Here is a 26360-nt window from a genome sequence, read left to right on the forward strand (position 1 = left end):
ACAACATAAAAAAAAAAACACAACAACTTGGAAAACAAACAATATTCTAATAATTTCTTTCTGGAGGTTTTATTGGCGTCAAAAAAAAAGAAAAGGGTAAAAAATATAAAAAAAAGGTAAAGTGAACAAAGGGTGAAACATTGAATCAAATGGACAGGCGGGGGAGGGTGTATTGATTATTGTCAAAATGACCAAAAAACAAAAGTTAAACAAACATGTTCCCGACCAACAGTGCACCCTCGGGTTCCCCATTCCGCAAACCCCGTTCGCTCTGCAAGCACCGCTGACGATGTTTGTACTGTTTGCGCCATCAGATGCTAGCCGGCGCTACGGTGAGAGCCACTTGGAGGCCACAGATATGCTCTGAGGACCTGTAACCGGGTCACTGAGGTCAATGCCTCCTTTACGGATGGCAGGGAGCCGCAGAGGGACGCAGCAGGAGGCAGACTGTTACTGCAGGAGGAGAAGAAACAAAAGATACGCCATCACGTCTTTACCTCAACAGTAATATAACGCAGATACAGACATTATTAAATGCATGTTGCTTGTAGACTTTGGAACACAAAAAAAGTTTAAAGTTTAATTTATTACATTTTTGTAAGGTTTTCCCCCCCAAAATGTATTCACACAGCGAGTGCTTGTCACATCTTCTGTTTCTACTCTATCTAATCTAACACAAAGGTGACTGACACCAAACCCAAATTAGTCAGGAAAGTAATCACAGATGACAGTCTCTCTCTTTCTCTCTCTTTCTCCCCCCCCCCTCTTTCTCTCTCTCTCTCTGGAAAAAAAATCAAAGACCTTTGGAGCTTCTATCAGCTCATGGAAGTCGTGGCACCGCTTCCCTTTCCTCCAGTCACGGCCACAACAGCCGAAGGCCATATTTTTAAAGGAAATTGTGATGCTTGTGATGTCTTCTGGTTTTCCATGATGGAAGTGAGGCCCAAGAAACTACTTGCATGTTCAAAGCACCATGGCCGAGGCAGTTGAGGTAACTACATGAGGTCTCCTCGTCAGTCCTAAGATCCCATCTTGGATGTTGTCCGAGCTAGCTTTGATGTTCTCGTGCTTCTTCCTTTAAATCCAAGCAGTTTTCTGTCATTTTCGAGTAAATATTTGATTTATTACACAATACTGCTATGGGGCAGTGTCTTGAATAATTTAAAACCAGGATGACGTATGTATGTAGGTTGTGTCATCGCAATAGTGTCTGAAAAACCAGCACATCAATTGTGTATTATAAAGAACAACCAATGTGTTATTTGGCGCGGGGCAGTGAACCCTCTGTGGTTAGGGCTGGCTGTCACTCACCGCCGATCAATGCATTCCCTCAGTGGGTTGCAGAGCAGAGACGAGTGGAAATGGATCACCTTGTGTCTTTAAAATGCTGCTGTCTCTGAATAACACTGGACACTGAAACTAACCAGCAGCTCTTTGACTCTGGACGAGACAGACCAAAAAAAGCATGATTCAGTCATTTAATCTGCGTGAATCCAACTGCATGGCCTCCTGCAATGTGCATCTACTTTCTTCCAGATTATTCATCTGTTCTGTCATAATAAATATGTTACAATAAATGCTCCTTCTGTCGTGGCCTAATACATCCACCACAAATAACACATGTTCCTTTAGCTCCATCTGCTGGATGGAGAAGAAACCAGGCATTCGTTGACAGAATACTACTAAAGAGTTAATGCAAAGACAAGATCTGAATGCCACTCTCATACATTGGTAATGCATCGGCACCAGGTGTTTTAGTTATTGTTTCTTAGCCCACTAAACTCCATTTACTAGGATATAGGTCTGAGGGTGAGGGGGGAAACTGGTTGGGTAGAGCCCGTCTGCTATATATCATTTATTAGTTACGGGAGCAAATTTACATGTTTTAAAAATAAATAAAGGACACTCTAAAAGCCACACACTGTATAACAGCTATCACTTTAGAAAGTAATGCGGCAAACAAAATGTGAAGCAGACGGAATTCACGGCAGAAATTTCAAATTTCTCAACTGGTCACTGGAGCAGCAGGTGTAAGCAATAAACAGAAAGTGTAATTCCCTTCAGCTGCTTCAATTTCAGGGTCCTGGCCTGTGTGTGAAACAACTCCCTGCTGGAGCACTATATTTATCTCCACCATTCTGTGTGAATCTCGGACATCTTTGTAATATACTACAAACCTACATAGCATACTGAATGTTTGTATTTTCTATCCAGGATATCAAGACACTCTAATGCTCATAGAGCTTCAATAGCAATTCAATTTCAAATGTTAACAATCCAGCTGACTTGTGTCTCTTTTCCTGTGCATATAACCTGCTAAGAACTAGTGTCGTAAAGGACACACTCTTACAGTTCCTCTGCATTATTCTGTTGCTGCCACCAGCTGCCCAGAGATCAGGTCTCCTGAGAACAGCTTCAACAAATGTAATTGTTAAATGTTTAATTTCTTTTGTGCCATATCTGGTAGAGCATTCAGTGTGTCCTCTCACTGTTTACTCCTCCGAACCTCATGAAGCCTCCTTTGCCAGGCCAACCCTGTATCACAAAAATTACGTTCCCCCAGACCTAAAATGCAATTTGCAGTTACGTTTGACTGAAACGTATTTCTCTCCAAATTACGTTTGACTGAAACGTATTTCTCTCCAGATTACGTTTGTATTTGACGTATTATAATTACAAATACGTCTCTGATCAACGTATCTTTGCCGTTTGTTATCTCTCTTTTCTACAATGCTGTTATGAATTGTAAAAAGCGTCCTCTAGTCTTATTTATTATTATGTTATATGTTGTTTCGCCTGCGTATTATGACAGCAATAAGCGTTGTAACGGATCATATGAATTGGCGTGAAGATTTACTGCTGGTGACTCTCCTTTATTTTCTTTCTTTAGGTGACAATACATTAATTAAAACTCGTACACTATCACCACCTAAACAGAGTTAGTCCCATACGGGTCAAATCAACTATTAAACTTGTTATAAAATGCGCATCTGTCCGTAATCTATACCATAAAGTTCGCATTTTAACCTAAAAAAAAAAGTGCGCTTCCTTTTAACCTTTCAAAATAAAAGTCCGATTTGTCTGTTAAGCGGATGTAGTATAAAACGTCTATATTTATTCAAACAATACAATATAAAAGGCATACATCAAAATCAATAAGGAAAATGCTAAACAGTCAAACAACTCAAAACAATAAACCCTTCATGGGGTTAATTACAGGCATGTTTACTTCTCATCAAACAAAAAGAGCAGGTACCCGGAAAAATCTGGGAAATAATTTGGGAATTGTTAATAAAACATGATTTACCATTCAACTTCCACTGATATGCATGCAAACTAATACATTGTTTCACACACACACACACACACACACACACACTGACAGAAACACATAGACACTCACATACGTACACACACACACAGGCAGAGACACACACATACTCACACACAGACACACACTCTCATACGCACACACTCTTACACACGCACACACACACAGACAGACACACACTCACACACACACACAGAATGACAGACACACACACAGACACACTCTCACACACAGACACACACATACAGACACTCACATACATACAAACACAGGCAGAATCACACACACGCACACACACACTCACACACACACATGCACACACACACACACATACTCTGCAGACTGACCCTTGACCTCCCAATTGTCTCTCAGATATAACCCTACTACTACTGCTTAAGCAGGCAGCCTTTGGAAAAATCTGGGGTCCCTTCATAGATATTCTGCCATCTCTGGACTTGGCTGATCGTGGTGGTGTGAGACCGGCGTCAAATTAAGCCCGCTGCAGGTTATTTATTTTTTATTTTGGTTTTATTTTGTTGTGAGTGCTGTATTACGTGAACGTACACTGTGCCGGAGTTTATTCTGCAGGCCTGACTGATGCCGAGACGCAGTTTACACCACGCAACGTTCCGCGTTGGCGTCGCCGTGAGCAATTACTCATTTAAAGTCGCATATTTCACACGCAGTCTGGGAGTCCTCCTGGCGGCGTTCCGCGGTGCGACGTTTGAAACCACAGCAGTGCGCGCTGATTCGTGGTCACGGGGACGCGCTCACCGAGCTGCAGATTCATGAACGCGCGTCGTCCTTTTTTCTTCCCTTTTTTTTAAGTTGCATTGATAGGATCAGCGAGAGGGACGCGAATGAAAGGTAACCAGTTTCACGGGCTCCCCGCCGCTCACTCAGCGTGTCCGTGGGGACGGTAATCCCGGCAACCGGCGTGTCGATACGTCTTGCTTCATATGTCGGCATTTGGTCACGTTAAAGTCCTGATCGACACGTGGATAACAGACCCGCAGCTCCGCAGCTTAGTTCGCCATGAGTGTCGCTAGTTAACAAACTGAGGGTGTGTGTGTGTGACAGCGGCAGCAGCACAACAATGGTCCCGTTCAATGAGTTTATCAGTGCATCGGCCTGGGAGCCATGTCGTTGCTGTCTCGGGCTTCCGTCAGAAAGGTCAAGTCGTGTACGTAACGCCCCGGTGTATCGTCTCAAATTGAACACGTAGCTGATTTATGACTTGGAAGGATACACTTTCAAGCCATTGTTGGTCCTCGTTCTTCCATTTTATATTTAAAAATGAGTCTACAAGCCACCTCGGACCATGTGAGTTCCCTGTTGGGCACCGGTAATGTTCGTGGTAGCTGACAGGAGAGCCCCCCCCCACACACACACACACACACACACACACACACACATACCCGAGGAGCGTTCAACTTTGTTAAGATGTTATGAGTGAAAGTCTGAGCGAGCTGCGGGTCAGGTTGTCACTTTATCCTGTAGCGGATGATGGGGTGGACATGACCAGGTGGCTGCTGGGGGTCAACTGACCTACACACAGCAGCACGATTACCCGAGTGCGGGGTGGACATTGCTATGAGGACAATGTGCTTATTCTGTGTCTTGTTATTATACAACATGTGTTGTGTTCAAACATAAGATCATTCAACTATCTTTTATCCACTCGTTCATATGAAAGGGTCCGTGTGCTAAATATCTGCCCTTTACACAAATAACTGTCGTAATAATCTGCTGTCATTTATTCTGGTGTTTTCAGTTCCAGGCCGGTGTAAGGTTCCCCCCACAACCCCCCCACCTCTGTCCTCGATCTCGACAAGCAGCAGCTTCTCGGATGAGACAGACGGAGCTTCCAGTCTGCAAGAAGAGAGCTTGTCAAAGAGTGTTTGTCCTTATGGAGAAGATTTAATCAGCGACCTCCCGCAGCAAGCCAATGCTGCGTTTTGTCTGCACCGCCCCAGTTCAAACAAGTAGTCTATAGCGTGTACTTTTTCCCCCCTACCACCAGCAACAGTCCCCGCAACACTCTCAGCTCGATTGGACCCAAATACAAGACCCAAAGGAAATACTTCTCGTCTTTATTTTCACCCAGAAGTTGTGCGCCTGTGCTTTCGGGAACCAAGTGCAACCATGGGGGCCACAGGCTATGGCTATTACCGCGCAACCATCTTCTTCTGCATGTTCTTCGGCTACTCGCTGTACTTCTTTAACAGGAAGACCTTCTCCTTCGTCATGCCCTCCGTGATGGAGGAGATCAAACTGGACAAGGACGACTTGGGTGAGACGACAGCATTCAGATTTAGTTTGTTTGGTGAAGTAGTATTTGCCCAAGCAATCGTCGGGTCTGCGTCGATACCGCTGTTGTGTGATAAATGCCTAAACCTGGTTTATTCAGCTTACTGGCCGAGCGCAGTGCAAAGGCGTTCGCTCTTTGATATTTTGGAATTCTCCCCCCTACCCCTGTTCAGTGTCTGTTACTGGTTTAATATCATTGTCAGTGAAATGACTTAAGTCTCATCCATCGTTGGTTGTCTTTCGTGGGTACAAAGCAACAGTCTCTCTTTGTACATTGCTTTTCACCAGCAACCTTCATTGTGTTTCTGCAGGGCTGATCACCAGCAGCCAGACGATGGCCTACGCCATCAGTAAGTTCATCAGCGGCGTGCTGTCGGACCAGATCAGCGCCCGCTGGCTCTTCTCCATCGGCCTCTTGCTGGTGGGCGGCATCAACGTGGCCTTCTCCTGGTCCTCCACCGTCCCCATCTTCTCCCTGCTCTGGTTCATCAACGGCCTGGGCCAAGGCTGCGGCTGGCCCCCGTGTGGCAAAGTGCTGCGCAAGGTAATGCTGGCCCTGTGTCCACGCGCGACACAGAACCCCCCGAGTCAGAGCAGAACGAGTTCCCGCTCGCGACGCCTGACGAGCAGCTGGTGAAAGGGGTGCCAACCCGCAGTGTGGAAACCACCTGCTGCTGACATGTTGTCTGTGTTCTCTCTCATATGCAGAGAGGGAGGGGGAGGGAGGGGGAGGGGGAGGGAGGGGGAGGGGGAGAGGGAGAGAGGGGGAGAAGGGGAGAGGGAGAGAGAGAGAGACCTAATAAACTGCAAAAAGGCCTCATGCACAAGCGGCTCTTTGGATCATAAAGTTCTGGTGAATGGCTTGCATTGCGGGGGGGGAACGCAGACCCCGACTAGTTCTGTGCTCAGGGTCGACCTGAGGCGTCTGAGAAGCTGCCTTTTTAAAAAGTAGCAGTGCTCGAAAGGTGAGGGAATAAATAGGCTTGCGGTCAGCCTGCCGAAAGGGATCAGATTACAGGAGAAAAGTATTTATAGAAGATCCTTAGCAGGTCTTTCTGAAAGAGAAGCAACTTTGACCGAAAGGAGTTCACCGGCTGATGTTGGCATCAAGTCTTCCCCGGTGTTGCCACGGCTTCTGTCGCTCCTGTTCCTCGGAGCCGTTAACATCGGCACACTGTGGACCGGCGCGGTGGTGATTCGGCGAGGGCTGTTCTTAAGTATTTGCCAAGTGGATTCTCGAGTTACTGGTTCCTCCGTTGGGTATGCCGTGTGAGGAACGCTCACGGCTGCCTTCAGCTGTGGTACATCATGAGGGTGTCGGCTTCTGATGCCATTGGTCCAGCAGCAGTAACATTTAAAAAAAGCAGAATCTGAACATCTTGGCAAAATAAAGTGTTGAACATGCAAACGTTTCTTGATTATTAGGTCGAACTAATTATTTTGTGTGTGCAATTTCAACCTCCGAAAAACAATTAAACTACAACGGTGATCTCTGCCCGGTGTGTCTGCAATGACCTCTGCTGTCGTGTTGAATTGAATGATTACAGCCAACAGTTGGCCGGTTAAGTGTAGCGAGCGAGGAGTGATAGAACGGGCAATAAAAGGTCTTTTGAGAAAGCTGAAGTTTCCCACAACCACGAGAGGTCTTTTAGCATGAAGCCATAACGGGGAACCCCAAACGAGAGATTTGCCATGGGCGGACGCAGACGGGCATTCGACCACAAGCTCATACACCCGAGTGATTGCATGATTCTCCGGGCAGAGATATTAATGATCAGTGTGTTTTTTTAGCATGACCTATATGTTCTTCGGGAACATGGTAAGAGGTGGAACATGTGGACAGTGCATGATGGTTGAAACATGCATATTCAAGCTTTTTCTTTTTGTTGGGAAAGTTAACTCTGCTTTGCTTTCTCCTTGCGTCACTTTTCCCACCAGTGGTTTGAGCCCTCCCAGTTTGGAACATGGTGGTCTGTGCTGTCCTGCAGTATGAACCTGGCCGGGAGTCTGGGTCCGATCCTGGCGACGGTTCTCCTGCAGTACTACGACTGGAGGACCATCCTGTCCATGTCGGGGATCGTCTGCGCCTCCTTCTCGATTGTTTGTGTGGTTTTCATAAAGAACGAGCCGAAGGACGTGGGCCTGCCCAGCATTGAGGCGGCGGCCAAGAAGGGGGCTAAGGGAGGTGAGCGGAGAGAGGAAAGAGAGAGAGAGAGAGAAAGAGTGTGTATGTATGTGTGTTTGTGTTGGCTCGTTCACAGGGACACACATGAATAATTAGCACCTCCCTAATCTACAGGTACATGGCTGAATTGTTTTACCTGGTACTTTAATCCATCCATCCATCCATTATCAATACCGCTTCATCCTCATTAGGGTCATAAAAAATCTCATATTAGTCTATTTTTATGTTTTTTTAATACATTCTGGCACCTTGTTTACGTTCAAAGTACAAACAAAACATTTTCATTGTGAATTTAATAAATGGACCATGAGTCGACTATCACCGGCATGCCGTGTAAAGTCACGGTACCGGTACACTTGAGTATCGACCCATGTCTGATCTCCAGTTGTTGTCCTCCCCTATCTGTATCTCCTCCCAGGCAACGGTGAGAGCACCCTGAAAGAGTTCCTCCTCTCCCCTTTCCTGTGGGTGCTGTCTCTGGGCTACTTGGTGGTGTTCGGGGTGAAGACGGCTGCCACTGACTGGGGACAGCTGTTCCTCATGCAGGAGAAAGGCCAGACTGTTCTTATGGGTATGCTTCTCTTTTTCTTTAATGATCCATCCCGCCTGAATGGTTTTTCACTCCATCTGATGGGCGAGGGGTGCTGACATCGGCTGCTTTGGCTCCCACAGGGAGTACCTACATGAGTGCCTTGGAGCTGGGAGGCTTCGTGGGCAGCCTTACAGCCGGGTTCCTCTCTGATCGGGCCGTGGCTCAGGTGAGTAACGGGCTGGGATCGATCAGGCAAAACATGGCTGGTATTAATGAGCGAGGTTCAATACCAACCTCTCTTTGAACTTCCTCCAGCGAGGCTTGGGCACCCACGGCAACCCTCGCCACAGCCTGCTCCTTCTCATGATGGCCGGCATGTGTGTGTCCATGTTCCTCTTCAGGGTCACCATCACACCTGAGATGCCGAAGGTAATTGGGACTTCATTTCTTCTTTTTATTACTGTGTTAAACAACTTGAAATGTATCATAGGAGCTTATTGTGTTGGCACAGGAGGCTCCTCTTTGGGTCCAAGCCCTTCATCCTGTCTCCGTCCTCGTTGGCGTGCCAGAAAAAGAGGTACGCTCAAAAATGTTCTGCAAAAAAATGTTCTGTGCTGGATCTCAGGAAAGCTTTGGAGAGCACTGTGTTTTTACTCCTTCGCACAGATCTGGATCCTGTTCCTCGGTGCGATGTTTGGATTTTCCTCCTACGGCCCAATCGCCTTGTTCGGGGTGATCGCCAGTGAAAGTGCCCCTTCGAATTTTTGTGGAACCTCACATGCCGTTGTCGCTCTGATGGCGAATGGTAAATTCCCGTCAACAAGCAGAGACGCCGTGTCACCCGCGTTCGCGTGACCAAACACGCTTTCCCTTTTTGTTGCAGTTGGGGCTTTCATGGCGGGCCTTCCCTTCAGCACCATCGCCAAGAAACACAGCTGGGACACGGCCTTCTGGGTTGCCGAGGTGACAATGGCCGTCGCCACCGTTGCCTTCTTCCTGGCGCGCAACATGCGCACCAAGATGGGACGGATCGCAGAGAAGACGGACTAATGTATCGTCCTGAAATGACCTGTCATGTGACTAGACGGGCAGTGGTCCCGCACTGTTGACGGCTCTTTATATACAGAGTGCTGCACATTAATACAACGCCAATTAGACCAAACTAAACCACGGCATCTTGGAAAAATCCCTTTAGGTTCACAATCCGGTGCCTCACATAAAACCTAGAGATGCACCGATATTAGATATTAGTCTGATACTATCTCAACTAGCTGGATATCTGTCACTATAGGACCATCTGGTATGATTATTAGAATTTATAATGATATAAAATAATAATTTAGTGCATATCAGTATTTCATTGTAACATTCTGTCTTACAAGTCAAGCCTGGTGTTGCCTTGCACATAAGATCCCAGTCTCTTCCACACAGTGAGGCACACTAACTAAACACTGCTATGGGATCAGTTCTCTGTATGGGCCGTTCCCAAAGCCCAGGTATTGGTATCAGGACTGGAAAGATCTGATTGGTGCATCTCTAATTCATCCTGCACATCGGTCCTTTCATTGCGTTGACTTCATCCGAGAGGTAGCTTTCATGTGGAGACACATTTAAGACGGCTGTATAGTTAAAAAGAACGTGGACGTGAATGTGTGCGAACATCTGAGCTGATTCCTTTTAGATGAATGTGTGCTGCTGCTCATGTCTCTTACTGACGGGCCCGTCTAGTCTAGATCTTTCTTTGTCTAACTATGTGCACCGAGGTCGTAGTACGCGTCATGGCCATAACTGTAAAAGGCTCATTATCTCACCAAAATGTAGTAATAGGAGAGCAATATTTGTATACACAAGATCCAGAATAACACTGATGTCCTTAAAGATGGACAGGTGTGTTATCACTGCCACTTATGACACTAGATTGTATACCGTTAACTTTCTCATCCAAAATTAATCTGTGACTTTTGACAACTCTTATTACTGGTGATTCTACCCTGGACATCGAATAAATGTGAAGTTTACTTTGTTTGATTTTACTGGCGTTAGTTGAACGTATCACCTCACACCTTCCTGTGAGTCTGTCTCTATGCGTCTGGACTGGCTACCGTATATCTTATCGCCTTGTCACACGAGCAAATAGTCCTGACATTGGGCGATATCAGCATGCTCAGCGATTAGCGTGGCAAATCTGTATATGGCGGAAATACAGAATATTTCTTCTTTTTTTTGGTTTTATTTAAAGCTTTTTTTATGGTTATGTAGAATAAGCATATTTTGGTATAGATTGCTTTAAACTATTTTACCAATAAAATAAAACATGTTGTCGGTGGGTTTGCCTTTTTGAGCAAGTAGTGTCATTGAGAGGGGTTATTCCTTAAACACAGTAGTATTCAGCACGGCTCTGTCTGGCCCCCTTACCCCAAGGGTATTATATTCATGCCCATGTGGACATTTGGAGCATGTTCCTCCGGCTGTGAAAGGATCCCTCATGCAAGGTGAGATATAACCAAGTCCTTGTCATGTACAATACATGAATACATCCCATTGAAGTGGCACTAGAGATGAGAGTAGTTCCATTTTCTTTCGTTTCAAGGTTTTGTCTTGGTGTTTCAGCTCTGCAGGGGAAACAAAGTGAGATCTGTATTTACAGAAGGCCGCTGAACATTAGCTTCAGTTGAACCTCGGAATGCATGTTTCGAGGACTGCATTTCTATCACCCCATCAGAGAGGGGTCTCTTCTTTCTTTCACCCCATCAGGGAGTGATCTCTTCATGCTAGCCTTTTTCAATAGCTGTACTTCTAGAAGCATTTTAGCAACAGAAGCACGTGATTTATAATCGGTAGCAAAACGAAGCAACACGTGTCTGTGTCCTGTGTGATGAAGGGGGATAAAAAACATCAACCCATCTGACAGCTCTCAGGAAGAAGCTGAATCTTCTACGCGCCTCCCTCGTGACCTTCTCCGCCGACCAATCGCAGTAGAGCCGGAAGTGGACGTCCTACCGCACCAGAGAAACGTAATGGCGCACGTTATCGGTTTGTTTACTAACACGGAGGGTGAATATAATGTGACAGTGACGTGACTGCCTCGCGAAACTAGTCAAAGTAGAAATGCTGAGGGGGAAACAACAAGAGCTGATTGACCTGAAGGAGCCGGGAAGAGCTGTCCATGGTGCTGAAACTCTTCTTCGTCGGTTTTTATTGTGATCGTTTGTAAAAAGCAGTGCTCTGAGTGGCCTGATAGGCGACATAAAAAAATGATTTCACAGGGAGGAGTTCAACAGCCCACGTGTCCTGCTGCTAATGCTGCTGCTGTGTGGCTATTTCAGTCCTCCGTGAAGTGCCACTCCGCGGACTGAATTTAAGACTCCTCCTCTTCACCTTGAAGACACATTTGCTGGTACACTACGACCAACATGCAATTATTGAATCCAGCTTTATGTAAACATAGAAAATGATACAATAATCTCCAGATTATTGTGCTTTAGGTGCCTTCACCAAATGACTGGCACACTAAACTAGTGAATTACCACTGATAAAAATGACTACCAGCATTCAGCGAATCAAGCACTTTGTCAGCACGTAGTGTTTTTTACAAAGCCAAATTAGCAAGATTTCTGATCTTTTTTTATTATTTCTTAAGCTTCTGATTTTAGATCAGTTACTGCACAGTTGTACTGTCTTCTATCATCAACCAAGCCATCAGAATGAAACAGTGCAACAACTACCAACCAAGTTTTATTGGCTTGATAACAATCATTACACAGGTACATCTATAAACAAATAAAAATAAACTGCACACTTGTACTTGATACAGATATCTAAAACCCACATGAATATTGCTACTGCTGGTTTGCATTTGACATCTCAAATAACTGTACATTTTGTCTGTTGGCCTTTAGGACACCAATCTCAACATTTTTTTATGGTTACACAACTCATTATCCTGGCTAAGAAAACAAATTCCATTTTTACCATCCTTACTATGTACCATTATACACTGCATATCGAAAGATTGAAAACCTTTTTTTTCCTTCCTCACAGCGGCTATACAAATTTATTGCGATGCTATCACAGAACAGACACAACCAACACACGCGATGCACAGTTCTGATAAGGAGAGCTCCAGTACAAGGAATTCTAGCTATATTGTTCAGATTAATTAAGAAAACTGCATGAGTACAAGAGTTAACATGGAGGAACAAAGCTTACAAACATTCTAAAACACTGTTCTTCATTATAAACAATAAAACAATGAGTTGCCCTGTGACTGTCCATCCCACCCTGGCACAGATTACATACACTGTCCCTTATAAAGCATATGGAATGTAATCCACACCGACTAGCTCCTCCGGTTGTTGCCCCAGCTCCTGTGAACGGCATGCTTGCGCGTCGACACGGTAACCGGTCCTGCACCCTCCCCTCCTTCACATGTGAAACTGAAATGAAATCCACTGACAGTAACAACAGCGACCGCAATTTTTTGTGGCGATGCAAAATTGTGGGATGTGACGAAATTCCCGTCTCCAAATTGACTTCTTTTTTTCTTTCAATAAAAAAAAGTGTTCTCTACAATCAAACTACTAAAAAAACTGTATTTAGAAAATAGTTGATAAAAATATTCCCCTGAATTGTACAAGAAAAGAGGTACAGGGAGCACTGGTAAAAGATGTAGTTTGAGAGATGTTATTCTGCCGCATCATCTTTTTCATCAGTTTCTTCTGTAGTTGGTGCCTGGAAAACAAAGTTTTACAAAGTGTTTAAGTTTAATAACCACTGAGATTAGTTTGGATTTTGAGTGTTTATATATGATGCCGCGAGCATTACCTTTTCCTCTGCTTTGGCTTCGCCGTTCTCAGCGGGGGCCTCTGGTGCTTTCTCCTCGGGCTTGGCCTTCTCCACCTCCTTGGCTTTCTTAGGCTTAGCAACTACCTTCTGCAAAACAAAAATATTCCCCGTATTAGTCACTCCGTCACGAGTTGAGTCTAATCGGAGGGGATCCAAACAAAGACCCACCTTTGGCTTTGGTTTGGCCTCTGCCTTTGCAGGTTCAGGTTTCTGTGTGGACAAAAAAAAGAAAAGAAATGTCAGCATTAAGAATGCAGTTAATGTCGTGCAAGTCGTCTGCGACAGTGTGGCCTTGTTTGTACTTACTTCACTCAACCTGAGAGATCTCCTCTTGGCCTGTGGAGAGTAAACAAGACATGGTGATTACTTTGTGCGCATCAGCCTATTGCGCTCACTGATGGGGTGTTACTGACCCCTAGTGGGTGCACAGACTCACGGTTTCATTTTATTTTTTAAAGAAAAAAAAATCACAGATATATGTAAACCAAAACAAGTGTAATTTGTACTCACCGCTGGTTCTCCTCCTGCCTGTGAGAGACACAGAAGATAAATCGGGTTATATAATTGTTCTGCAGTTTAATGTGCCTATGGTAAATTGAGTTGGGGGAGTGGGGTCATGGGCTTTAAGTATTAGTTATGTCACTCAAAAGTGGGAGTTTCCAGACAGCATTAGCCTATGGCTGACATACCGGCAAACTCATGAGGGGTGAAAAAGGTGACAACGGGAGGGGGGGGGGGGGTGCAGGTGACTTTTTTTTCACCACACCACATCCACGTTGTTTGAAGCCTCAAAGCTTTTAGAACCACAACTACAGTCATTTTATTGTTCTGACCACAAATCTAAATAATGACAGTAAACAATTTAAGAACAAAAGGTCCTCCGCTCTGACTCAGCCCTGTAATGATAGTAATAACAAATATACATTGTCATTATATATAATATGGTTAAAGTCATTCATGAACCAACTTCCTATTTTTTTGCCTGAACAGTCCTCATGGACTTTTCCCTGAATCTGTTCTGTCTCTACCTGTTTGTCACGATACTCATATTATAACTTCTATACATATTACATACCTGCCATAAATATCATGATACCCGATACCAGAATTCAATACAATACCATAAAAACAATATGGTACCATAAATATGATACTGGTATATTTATCTATAATAGTAATAAATAAAACATCTGTGTGGTTCACTTTTTACCAACTTTTTCAACACTTAACAAATGACAGTAATATTAGTATTAATACAGCCAGATATGAATGAAACTACATGGTTCCATCATAGCATTGATGATCACTATGAGGCCGTTAGACTCTGACCAGATGATACACAGTTCATCAGGATGAGCAGCTGTAGTTACAGAACTTTACAGACTGAAACATTTCACTTCTGGCATCTTTTTATTTTTTAAGCCGAAGTCGGTCTCTAAAGCTGCGCCACTTCTCTCGCTGTGAGCGCGGAGCAGCGCGTGAGCTCTGATCGCTCTCTTAATGAAGTATCGATACTAAAAATATGCTAAATCACATTGTGTTTGACGTACGGGTACTTTGTTTGCATCGCAACACCGTGCAGCGTGACAGCAGTAGATGTAGCGGGCTAACATTGAAGCTAACCTGAGCCCCCAAACGATGTCGACATCTGAACGCTGATTGGCCGAGACGCGACACGTCCCATCAAAGATGTTTTATTGCGAAGAGCACCACTCTTCGGATCTCCACGATTCACGTGGATGACCTATTTTGAGTTCAAAACGGTGAATTTCACCGAAAGCTGACAAGTTTGCAGGTATGGGCTGAGCAGCTAGCTTCATACATGATTTAGGTTAGACGAACCGCTGTGATTGGCTGAGATATGGTCTAAATCTTGGAACAATAGAGCTCATAACCCTGAAAGAGCTCAATACTCACTTCTTATCAGCATGTTTATATTCATTATATCGATTACAAATACAATTGTGCAAGTGCATCTGTCTCCACAACAATAGGAGAACAATAAGTGCAGTTTGGACCAGAGGTGCAGTTTAAACGGCGGCCTGTGGTCGTGCTCTCCTGGGCTCCTGGAAGAGATTTGTTTGTACTGTAAAACTCTGGTGGAGGAGGGAGGGGGGACTCCGCCTCCCCGCGAACACATCCATTCATTGGTAATCAACGGGATTGCCAGTGTACGGAGCGAACCCGAGCGCTGCAGCGAGCGGTTCCCGCCACGAATTTGAAAAAAAGAGTCACTCCGAGACGCTCAGCGGCGACTCTGTCGATCTGGTAGCAGAATCTACTAGAACCCCCAGCAACAAGAGCGGGCGCTTTGCTGACGGAGGCTCGCCATTGCATAACCCTACGACTGGCTTGAGCCGACAACACACATAAAGACACTCAGCTGACACGACGAACGCCTTCCAAGCGTTTGTTTTTCACCGTTGAAAATAAGGAGAGCCATTCATTAACAAAAACAAACACGTGCATGTTAGGTTTGGGGAAGGGCCATTCGCATATTATCGTTAAAAAAATAAGCACATTATTTGTTTTACCAAAAAAAGCCATAAAAAAGCCTCGGTGCCCACACGAAAACAACCAGCGCTGGAGCCAAACATCCACCACATAACAGACGTATAATTCAAGAAAACGTTTTCGAAACTTTAGTAGCCAGCGTGACTACCCCCATAGGAAACAATCAATATGCCGCCAACTTTCTCTGCAGAAAAAAGCAACCCGTCGACATAGATAACGGACCCGCTTTGTCCGACATTGCAGATTAATGTATTTTATACACATGTGTGACTGTGCATCTCAACATTCTGCAGTAGAGGGAAACCCCGGCACACGGAAAAAACACTTGGCACAAAGATAAGCACTGTACGAGAGCGACAGCGCCGAGAATCGGCCACTTTAGAGCATCAAAACAGACCCTCCACGCGAACTAAACTCCGGTCTGCAGCCGCCCCAGTGTACACAGCGACCGGCAACCGAGGAGGCAACATTTGTAGCAACCTTTTTAACAACTCGCTACTCGCTAGCTGTCGCGAGCCCGTTTTACAAATTGCAGTTGGGGGTTATAAACGCCGTATTACTGAATGCATGAAAGATGTCGGTCTACTCACTTTGCTCCTTTTAGGCATGGCTGGTTTGTGTGGGGTGATTTTTTTTTTTTTTTTTAAAGAAAAGAGCGCTAAATGTTGCTTAATACAGGAGAAAAATACAGTGGTATATTCTGGATAAAGCTGTACCAGTACAGTCTAATACAGCGCAGCGCGACGATAATGTTCCATTGGAAGAAGAACTAGCTCAAACCGGATTGGATTCTCCCCCTCCCTCCCTCCCTATTCAAACTGTGAGACTTCCTGCGTGATTGACGGGGCTACATCCCGCCTCTGCTCCCCGGCGATTGGACGACTTGGTGGTCAGCAACGCGATTTCAAATATAAGCTCCTACCTGTGTGGCTCGGTCACATGTCAATCAACAAACGCGGCGAGCCATTTGTCTCTGTGCAGCCATCTGCTGTAACAAGGCAAAAAATTGCCATTTAATCTTGACTCCCGCCTCGCTCAGAAATCGTTTGTATTTCCCACCAAAATGCGACATTTTTACCCGCGCGACTTCTGTCTTTTAATAGAAGCTGAAAGCAAACTCAGTCTGTGCCATTTGAACACGAGTGATGACATCGAACCCGTGACTAGTTGTGGGCCTATTAGCAGAAGATTGAGAGAGGGATGTGTTCTCTCTTAACCAAGTCTTTTGTATTTTAGCTTGGGGGGGAAATGGCGACAGGGTACAGCTACCGAGCATATGTACGCTCTCGTGCAGCGTTGTCAACTGTCCACTCGCCGCATTGTGGGCGCGTGGGTCCAAATATGACTCCGGTGGAAACAACCGCGGCGGCGCTGCAGTGTGTTGGAAGAAGTCATTTGATTTGAGACATAACGGCGGCAGGAGACGAGCATTGATTCCCCCTCGAGTGGATGAGACAGACATTACCCTAATAGTGCGCCCTCTTATTTCTCCTGTAGCCCACGAGAAAACAACACTGGGCACTCTGCTCGTTACGGTTGCAGTTAACGCACTGCTAGAAAACAAGACACTTTATCCGACACTTTGGTATTACAATTATATATATATATTATAACTTTATATTTTATATTTAGCTGGACATTGGGACAATTATTACATTTTGTATTTTTTATACTTATCCTTGGTTTATAACATTTAAAAAAAGACAATAGATGATATGATATTCCTTTATTGGTCCCACAGTGGGGACATTTCAAAAATCACAGCAGCGGTGCACATCAGCATCAATGAAAATACATATAGAACACAAAACTAAATACTAATACTAAATATACAGGGGGGAAACCAGGGGCGTCTCTAGGATTTTGATTAGCATAACTCCTTCATGATGCCCCCCTGAGGTAGGAAAGTGACCCACGGCGAGCGTTGTCGACGGACGGACGGACGGGGGGGGGGGGGGGCTCATCACGGCAGAGCGATGCAACCCGAGAAGTGTTATCAGGGGTGCTGAGCGATTAAATATATCTCTTGTTCTGCCTGTTTTGTGATATACATGCCTAAAAGGCGCCTAATATTTCTAGACTGAAATAATATCGGCATTATAATTATTATAACTATAAGGATTTTTTTAGTTGCCTATTTTGTGGTGCCCCCTCAGGACTTGGTGCCCTACGCGCAGATGAGTGAAGCAGCGAAATGTTTAGACATAGAAACACTCTCAGACAGCAGCTTGCTGTTACGTGAGCCTGCTGCCAGCCTGACTCCGCTGTTTTGGGTGAAAGACGTCACGTGCGACCTGGAGGTGTTAACCACTTGTGTGCCAAATCTTTTTATTATTATTTTTTGTAAATTAACATTCGGGGCTAATTAAAAAACATCCGGGGCCCCGGATATTTTAGCCTAGAGACGCCACTGGGGAAAACAAAGTAAAGTGCTGAGTAAAGTAAAGTGCAGAGTTTGCCAGGATCTCAGGCGATCTACTGCAGTTTGTTGTGCAGCCTGACAGCAGCAGGAAGGAAGGACTTGTGGTACACTTGTGATATCTTCTATACTAGTGTATTATTGTGTTTTGGTCAAAGTGTTATTTAGATATTTGGGATGTTTGGATATGAGTTTGTTACTGGTGATTTGCAGTATTTAAGCACAAATTAACCCGCAAAATCATTACAGATTTTGAAAAACACTCCTTTTTATTTTGAAATGATCCCTCCCTGCCTCTTGGACAGGCCAACATCCTGTTATATATATATATTTCCTGCTATATATATATATATATATATATATATATAGCAGGAAATACATCACATTAAGGAGGCGACATGCTTTCAACAATCAGCTTCTTTAAGTCCAACATTCATCTTGCATTGCAAATCAGGCGAGAAGAAAGGAAGATGGGCTCTTACACAGGCCAGGACACATACTCTTTCTCAATGCAAACTCGGCCCAGTATCCTGCTGACTGGATGAGATTAAAACAACTACAGGTTGATGAAGCATTCAGCCCACTATTAGTGCCAGAACATGCTTATTTTCCCCTTTTCATTTTCAGTAGGCCATATTATTTTTCTGTCTTAGTAAGGCAGTGATTGTGCACTAAGATTTTAAATATTTTTTTGAACTAGCAAGACGACAAGATTACAACTGAAGAAACACTGCAATTTGCTTTTTATGTTGCTTGTTATTCAACAGGGTCATATAATTGTTTATAGACTTTTTAAATTAATTCCATTTAGTTTTAAATCACAACTTCTTTTTTAATTAATTTGCTTCAAGAGTGGTTAGTAAAGTACCCTTTGAGGTATCTTTGAGCTGTTCTTGAATCAGGTGTGAACACTGAAAACAAACTGTTTTACAGTGAACTGAAGCTTCCTGCCGGGCGACATTCAACAGCAATTTGTGAGCACACCAAATTTTATTTTTTTGTTTTGTTTGGAGTATTCCTCCAACCCCAAGTTGCATCTGCCTGAGACATTTTACTGCTAACAAATACTCAAATACATTAGGTCAAATTTCAAAATAAAACTGCTGGTATTGGGCTTTCGTTGCTGGCCACCATAGAGGCATCCATTCACAATAAATGAATGGGAGCTTGGAAAAGTTCTGATGATTTATACAATTTTACATCAATTTCTATAACATCGCAAAGATTCACTTTATTTCCAGAGAAACACAGTTCAACTTCCCAAAGCTTAGTTTTTCATTTATTGAGTAATGAAAATGTTAATGCTACAAGATGGGTTATTGCAATAAACCAATACTGCATAAGGGTGAGGAGGAAAACAAAAGAGTAAGGCTAGTTTGATAACAGGGTTTTAAAATGAAAACAATCTCTGTCCACAAGGGCGTTTCAGCATCGTTTACTAAATGATTTTGTCCACATTAGCCCATGACTATTCATGTACACTGGGCATGTGGGTGCCGGTGTAAACAGGAAGTAGGTTGAGTTGCTTGGTTACAGAAAAATGCGATAATATTGTAGTAATCTTTAATAATAAAAGATAGTGCTTGATATGTAAGATCTTCTATAATCTTCATCTTTACACTCACAGACGAGTATAGTAGAAACGTTTTCTTTCCAGTTACAAGAATGCAGTTCTTGCTCTATCTCTCTCTAACATACATATCAAATTTACTTTAAAATGAACACCTGTTATCTTTTATAAAAGGGTCACGTGATCAGGGTTTGAAGAATAAGGGAAGGACACAACGTGACTGCGTGAAACCAATCAAATAGCGAATGCGATTGTCTACGTAATCGTTTCCATATGTATGCAGTTACGCTTGTCCACACTACCAGGTGACCCTGCACTCAAAGAAATGACTCATTGGATGAACTCAATTAAATTGTTGGCAGGTTTTCCATCCAATAATTATATGCAACTCCAACTCAAATTTAGCACATCAGTGCAATAAAATGTAATTAAGTTAGTCCAACTCATTTGTATCAAATACATCTAAAATAAAATAACGACATTCATGAAATAAAATTAATTTGTGTTTGTCCAACTCAAAAGATAAACTAACTAACTAACTAACAAACAAAATATGCAAACTCCACACAGAAGGACTGGGAATTTAACCCACGGCCCTCCGGCTGTAAGGTGACAGTGCTAGCCACTAAACCACCGTACAGCCCTGAAAGTCTCTTCACCTCATGTAAACAACTGATTTTCAGCTGGCGCATGCGCAAAGGGTAGTCCCCAATGAAACACATATATTTTGAGTTGATATGCACACCATCTAACCTAAATAAATCTAATAAATGAAAGTATTCATACATTTTGTGTTACACCGATTAAATATAAATATCAATTTTTGGAATTGATTTATTTAAATGTATCAAACAATATTTAAATGTGTCACCTCTAAGAAGGGCTTTTTTTGAGTGTGGAGTTCTCAAAGTTATCCGGCATTTGCAGCTTTTTCAAACTTCTTCTTTTACAGATTAATGTGGACGCTCAGTATAAACAGAGCAAAACATGCATCTTGGAATGGAAACTGTCAGGATGTATAGATCAAATAGTCACAGACTTCAGAGTACATTTGGCTTTAAGGGTTGCAAACTGGCAACAGAGACAAGCAGCCCATCCTCCATTTAACACCCTGTAAATTCAACCAGTTCATCCAGATAAAAGATTTCAGTCTGATCCCCTTGTGCAGAGAGGTGTAAACAATTAGGCCAAGTCACATGCTGATGCCTGCCAGTGTTATCATGGTAATGACACCGGGAGTTTAGTTCACCCCACTGGCCCACTCAACAAAACAAAAGGCCAGAGTGGCTAATGCATGCATTACGTACCTGGATCGCTTGTTAGCATTCAAAGCTGCCAGTGAAGCATCAGCAGAAGCATCCTCTGTAGTAGAAATGTTAACCTTGATAACAGCAACCAGTTTGGCTTGTCTTTGAGCACTTAAATCATAAACATCGGGACGCACATAAGATATGAATCCTAACCTATTTAGAACTTCAAGGGATTACAGAGTCTTGTCCTTCATATTTGCAGATAATCTTGGCTGAAGTATTTTATAGCTTGCAAAATGATCTCTCCTTTCTAACATCGACGTGTGTAGTAACACAGATATGTGAGTCAAATAAATAATAGTAGGAATACTGCTTATTGCATAATAAATATGAAGGGCTTTAAGGCCCAGTTTATGATATATCACTGTTATAAACATTATCTTATAGCTGATGTATTGAAAAGACAGGTTATAATACATCCTTGTGCAAGTACCACAATGGTTTAAAGCTTTAGGTTTGCAGTTCCAATTTGCAAGACAGCCAACTTAAACACCGTAAACTCTGTAGATAGTTACACATCCTGTCTCATAAATGGCCGCATCGCTGGGGAAGACCGGCCTCAATATTTCGTTTTGGGATTTGTGTTGTCATCCCTTCATCTCATGAGTAAGGAGTGAAAATGTGATACACAGCTGTGGAATGTAAATAAGGACAATAATTAAAAGGCGCTCAATACGGACTTCAGAGCCTTTGTATTGCCTCCACACGGATTCAACATGGTGACAGCTGAGCCAGCGGCTAGAATCTAACGGTGCTAACATAGCTAACTGCTCAAACAACAACATTGCCAAACCGTGCTAACAGTGCAAACAAAATCAACAGCTCCAACAGTGCAAACAACAACAATGGTCCTAACAGTGAAAACAACGTCAACAGCTCCAACAGTGCAAATAACAACAATGGTCCTAACAGTGCAAACAACGTCAACAGTTCCAACAGTGCAAACAACAACAATGGTCCTAATAGTGCAAATGATAGAAACAGAACAAACCGTAAAAACAACAGCAACAGTGCTAACAGCGCTTAGGGTGCAAACAACATCAACGGCGCTAAGGTAAAAATATTTACCTTAGGTGGAACCACTCGGCCTTTGGAGGACTCCGTCGGTCGGGATAGCATTATCGGCTGGAACCGGCTACGTAAACAAAGCCGGTAAAAGCATGCATTACGACACACACAGAGAGGGAGTGACTTAATCCTCTGCTCAGGTAAACGTTCCTCCTCTACACCTTTTACAGTGTGAACGGTTGTTTGCTACTATATTAATTATATCTATTTTATTTAACACCTTAAGTACAGTAGTTTGGGATTCTATCTTCTATTTTCACCACTTAATTTGAGAGATATGTATTGAGCTTTATACTATACAGCTGTAATTACTAGTTACTTCATACAGCAAGATTGTATGTACAAATCCTGTGATACGCTACAACGCTATAGATTAAGGAATGGTAAAAGTAGTTAACATACTTTGATTAACTACGATATAAACAATACTTGATACACATGAAGGCAGCCGTCATTCTGATATAATAATATAATATATACATGATAATATAATAGCACTGTGTCATTCTTATACTTGTGATGCTGTGGATTCTGCTGATATCACCTCTGTGCTTTTACACTTAAAGTTTGAGTGCACTTGTACTATAGTTATAGATTTTCTTTATTTTGTATTTACATTGTGTAGTACTTTACACAGATGTTCTCAATTTTGAAAAATAAAGAAGTATGTTGACACAAGGAGCAGCGTTAGCCCATCAGTGGGTAAAAAAAATACTTGGGAAGAAAATGTCTGCATCAAAAGTCGAAGTGCATGCTATTGATCAACAGAACAACATGATTTGGCTTTACAGCTTAATCAGATTTTCTTTATGGCAGGCAAAATTCAAAATGGAGTATCGGGGCACAATAGCTTGCTAAGATAAGTGTGTTATCTATTGCTTTATACTTGCTAAACCTGTCCATATCATTTGATCATGAACGTTCCACCACTGAACTGCAAACGCTGTACTTTGACTTTTCTGTCTCGTACAACTGGCTTTACACAACGTGGAAATCAACACCTTGCAAAAGAATGTCCTGCAGCACTCTGCGGGAGTCTATGGAGACGCTGTATATGCATGTGGAACTGCGGTCAAGCCAGCCGCCACTTCGGAAAACACAGTCAAGCCAGCCCGCACGATTTTTTTCAGTACACGTATATACCAGGCATTACGGTACGAGCGTGTGAAAACTGTCTTCAATATAAGAGCGAACTTCCGGTGAACGTGATATGACGAAACACGCCTTTAAATACAGATATAGTGATAGATTAAACTAATTGAAGAGATGAAAAATCATGAATGGTATGAATGATGAATACATTAAATGAAAGAAAGTAATTATTCCAATTTTTGGATATTCTGATTTAGAATTTCAAAATAAAAGATAAAGAAAATCACATTCATGCGCAAATGTGTCTAATTTCAGAATAGATTTAGAAGAAAATGATGCGTAGTTATAAAATATTTTCACTTCTGATTCATGGTAGAGTACCTCACGGTGTCATCCAGAGATAATCAAGACATTCTGACGTTTGATTTCTAAAAGGGAGGGTGAAGGGAGTTGGACTGACGAGATGGGAAGCAGGATCTGGAATGACATGATAGTGAGTGAAACAGGCAGACAGGATGAAAACAACTAATAAAAGGAAGGTATGGCGCGGCTGTGTCCAGTCGCCGTCGCGGCAGCTCCGCGGAGATTGTGCGCTCTTTTAGTTTTTGTGTTTATTTTTTTTTTTTTATTTTTGCCACAAACACATCGGCACACAACACCGCAGCACACTTTTTGACTTTTTTGATAAACTTTACGGTTTTGTTGTTTTTTTTTTTTTTTTCCATCCAGATCCGGGTGAGATTGCAGAGATTGTACGCAACACACACAACAACAACAGTGGAGCGGCTACGGGGAGAGAGAACGAAAACATCGAGGGAACGGAGAGAAATTCGAACAGACTGAGACCTTCCAGCATCATTCACCTTTGCCCAGCATCCTTCTTCTCTTGCTAACGATGATCTCTGGAATAAGAGATGATGATTGTTACAGGACTGATTGCAACAACGACATGGCGATTGTAACATCTTTTGTCTGACGCGGACTTGGCTGACTCCCCGCTGGCCGGATCGAGTCATATGCCCAACTTCGTCTTCTCTCTTTTTCCGCAGAGAGACAACTCTGGAGGTGTACAAATAAAATTGGGGGGGGTTTGTTTTCAGACAACCAAGAACATTAAGACTCTTTCAAACATTCAACTCCCTCGCTCCTGCTCCTGAACCTGGAAATGGATCTCATCTCATTCCCGGAGTTCAGCCACCCTATTCAGCTCGGCGCCATCACCACAACCACCACATCCGACCCCACACCACCATCGGACGCATCAGACTACCGGGGTCGTAACCTATCTGTTGGTTGTGCACAGAACTAGGCAGTGTGCTGGGACCAACAAGGCTAACACCAAAAACCCAAAGCAAGAGGAAAAAAAGAACACCCACCACTGCACCAGAGCAGATTCAGAGGAAGGGCCCCAGCTCTCGTCCTACAAGACTGCTAATCATGTGATTCAGGTCGTCTCTCGGCTGCTTCCCATCCCGCCATTTTATCAGCCTTTTCTAATGCGCAAAGGATCACAAGATCAGGGACGAAGACGAATGAGAATGGTTCAGAACGAGTAGCCGAGAGCTACAGGATCGCCCACGCTCAATTTACGACTACGATGATCCATGATCGTATCCAGTGTGTTCCCAGCGCAGCCAGCGGTTTGCGGAAGTAATAATGAGCCATAACGGCTAACTAAAAAGCAGTGGTCAAACCCCCCATAAAAAATAGATAAATTTCCTAACCAAAAGCCGTAGCGATAGATGCATCCGGCCAGCCCCAAGCCTAACACTGCTGCCCTTAAGGACGGACCCGTGGACATCCGCAACATGAGGGAGATGAAGGGCGCGTGTCTATGGACTGGAGGAGGGCGACAGACGCCTATGAAACCGAGACAGAGTAGCGGCAGATGGAATCAGGCAGACTGCAGCGCAGGAGTGCAAGGGCTACGGAAGATACGGACTGCCACAAACTACCAGAGCAGAATGGTGATGCACGACTTTTTATGGCACATTTGAAGTACCCAACTAACAACAAACACGTCTTCTAAGCCGCCAACAACACACTCACACCGTGAGGTGTGAGTTTGACCGAGCATGTGTCTCTGATTGACCGTTGGGAGACCGCTGACACAAGTTCTGTGGTGCTGTGAGATAGTGGAGCCCAGGCTGACAGAGATCCAGAGTGCTGCAGGCACAGCCACCTAAGACCTCAAGCTAGTGGCTGTGCCAGTTCAAACGCTCACCTGGCTGGAGTCCGGCTCCCGTTCCGTGCCCCCCTGACTAGTCCGGTCCCTGGTTCAAGAGATCTGATAAGAATCCTTCTGCTCCAGCTATGAAAGCACTACATCCTCGCTGCACCTCGGTGTTGGCCCTCGGTGGTCATGGATGAGTGACTCCTGCTGTGCCCTTCCTCCCTTCCTCCTCCTCCTTCCTCCTTGGGCTCATCAACAGCTCCACGGATGATGCTCCACAGCAGGCTGCACCTGACTCCTCATGAGACAGCTCACCATTGATTGGTCTGACTGCAACACACTGACTTTTGATTGTAGTTTGGCCATCACCTTTCAACTGGCACTGGTCAGTTTGAGCTGATTGAGCACCCCTGTGCAGGCTGGGACCTTTGGTGGCCACCACTGACCACATCCTGAGCCCTGACTACCAGGTCAAATCACACCCCTGAACACAGGATCCCCCAGTCTCCCGTCTCAGCCCCACTGTACTCCCTGTACACACATGACTGTGTGATTCAGTGGTCAGCTGCACTACCATCAGTGGAAGGCACTCTGATGGTGGACTCTGGTGGATCCACTGCCGATGCCAGGAGGTGGTTGGTCTTGCAGATCTGACAGTGGAAAGAGCCCTGACAATGAACAACGAGGGTACAACAACAGAGCTGATCTCTCACCTGAGGATGGAGCAACTGCCTGTGGAGGGTGATCACCAAGGAGTCCATTGTGGAGAGGGACTAGGATCGACATGGTAAGACTCCTAGTGACCGAGACAGCTGGGAGCGGGGTGAAACAGGTGACACCTGGAAAGGCAGACAAAGGCAGGAGGGTGGGTTAACACCAACACTCTGAGGAAATGGTAAAGCTCAGGAGGCCACCCTTCTCCCCTCAAACTCTGAGTTCCTTCGAGTTTCCCTGAGGCCTTCTCAGTCCTTCCTGGCAGGAGCTGTAGCGAGCTGGCACAGATGCTGCAGG

At 44.0% G+C, this 26360-nt stretch overlaps 2 protein-coding genes across 5 annotated transcripts; one reads left to right on the forward strand and one right to left on the reverse strand.

Moving 5' to 3' along the window:
- Positions 1-3820: 3820 nt before the first annotated feature.
- Positions 3821-10376, forward strand: slc37a4b (solute carrier family 37 member 4b). Of its 4 annotated transcripts, none has more exons than XM_056443160.1 (10): positions 3821-3836; positions 5106-5624; positions 5953-6185; positions 7580-7826; positions 8245-8397; positions 8499-8584; positions 8674-8787; positions 8870-8935; positions 9025-9163; positions 9242-10376. In XM_056443160.1, the coding sequence occupies exons 2-10, from the start codon at positions 5477-5479 to the stop codon at positions 9406-9408; spliced, it is 1353 nt and encodes a 450-aa protein (XP_056299135.1). In that variant the 5' UTR covers positions 3821-3836; positions 5106-5476; the 3' UTR covers positions 9409-10376. The 4 variants fall into 4 exon arrangements, with proteins under 4 accessions (XP_056299135.1, XP_056299106.1, XP_056299125.1 ...); XM_056443131.1 differs by lacking the exon at positions 3821-3836 and adding an exon at positions 3972-4198; XM_056443150.1 differs by lacking the exon at positions 3821-3836 and adding an exon at positions 4756-4935.
- A 1704-nt stretch (positions 10377-12080) lies between these two features.
- On the reverse strand, positions 12081-16499 carry hmgn1b (high mobility group nucleosome binding domain 1b). The gene is made up of 6 exons (XM_056443246.1): positions 16308-16499; positions 13714-13731; positions 13510-13539; positions 13372-13413; positions 13183-13290; positions 12081-13089 (listed from the first exon to the last, which is right to left on the reverse strand). Exons 1-6 carry the CDS (start codon positions 16323-16325, stop codon positions 13042-13044), a joined length of 264 nt encoding a protein of 87 aa, XP_056299221.1. The 5' UTR covers positions 16326-16499; the 3' UTR covers positions 12081-13041.
- Positions 16500-26360: the final 9861 nt, after the last annotated feature.

This window comes from Pseudoliparis swirei, chromosome 3, assembly GCF_029220125.1.
Source record: "Pseudoliparis swirei isolate HS2019 ecotype Mariana Trench chromosome 3, NWPU_hadal_v1, whole genome shotgun sequence".
Classification (NCBI taxonomy): Eukaryota; Metazoa; Chordata; class Actinopteri; order Perciformes; family Liparidae; genus Pseudoliparis; species Pseudoliparis swirei.

What these genes read in the sequence shown, in the direction of transcription:
- hmgn1b (XM_056443246.1), bottom strand. An exon ending in GATCTCTCAGGTTGAGTGAA is followed by an intron (nt 13,414 to 13,509) that starts GTAAGTACAAAC and finishes TTGTCCACACAG; the next exon opens with AAACCTGAACCTGCAAAGGC. An exon ending in AGGCCAAACCAAAGCCAAAG is followed by an intron (nt 13,291 to 13,371) that starts GTGGGTCTTTGT and finishes TTTGTTTTGCAG; the next exon opens with AAGGTAGTTGCTAAGCCTAA.
- slc37a4b (XM_056443160.1), top strand. Translation starts at nt 5,477, where the DNA reads ATGGGGGCCACAGGCTATGGCTATTACCGCGCAACCATCTTCTTCTGC. An exon ending in CAAGAAGGGGGCTAAGGGAG is followed by an intron (nt 7,827 to 8,244) that starts GTGAGCGGAGAG and finishes ATCTCCTCCCAG; the next exon opens with GCAACGGTGAGAGCACCCTG. An exon ending in CTGATCGGGCCGTGGCTCAG is followed by an intron (nt 8,585 to 8,673) that starts GTGAGTAACGGG and finishes AACTTCCTCCAG; the next exon opens with CGAGGCTTGGGCACCCACGG.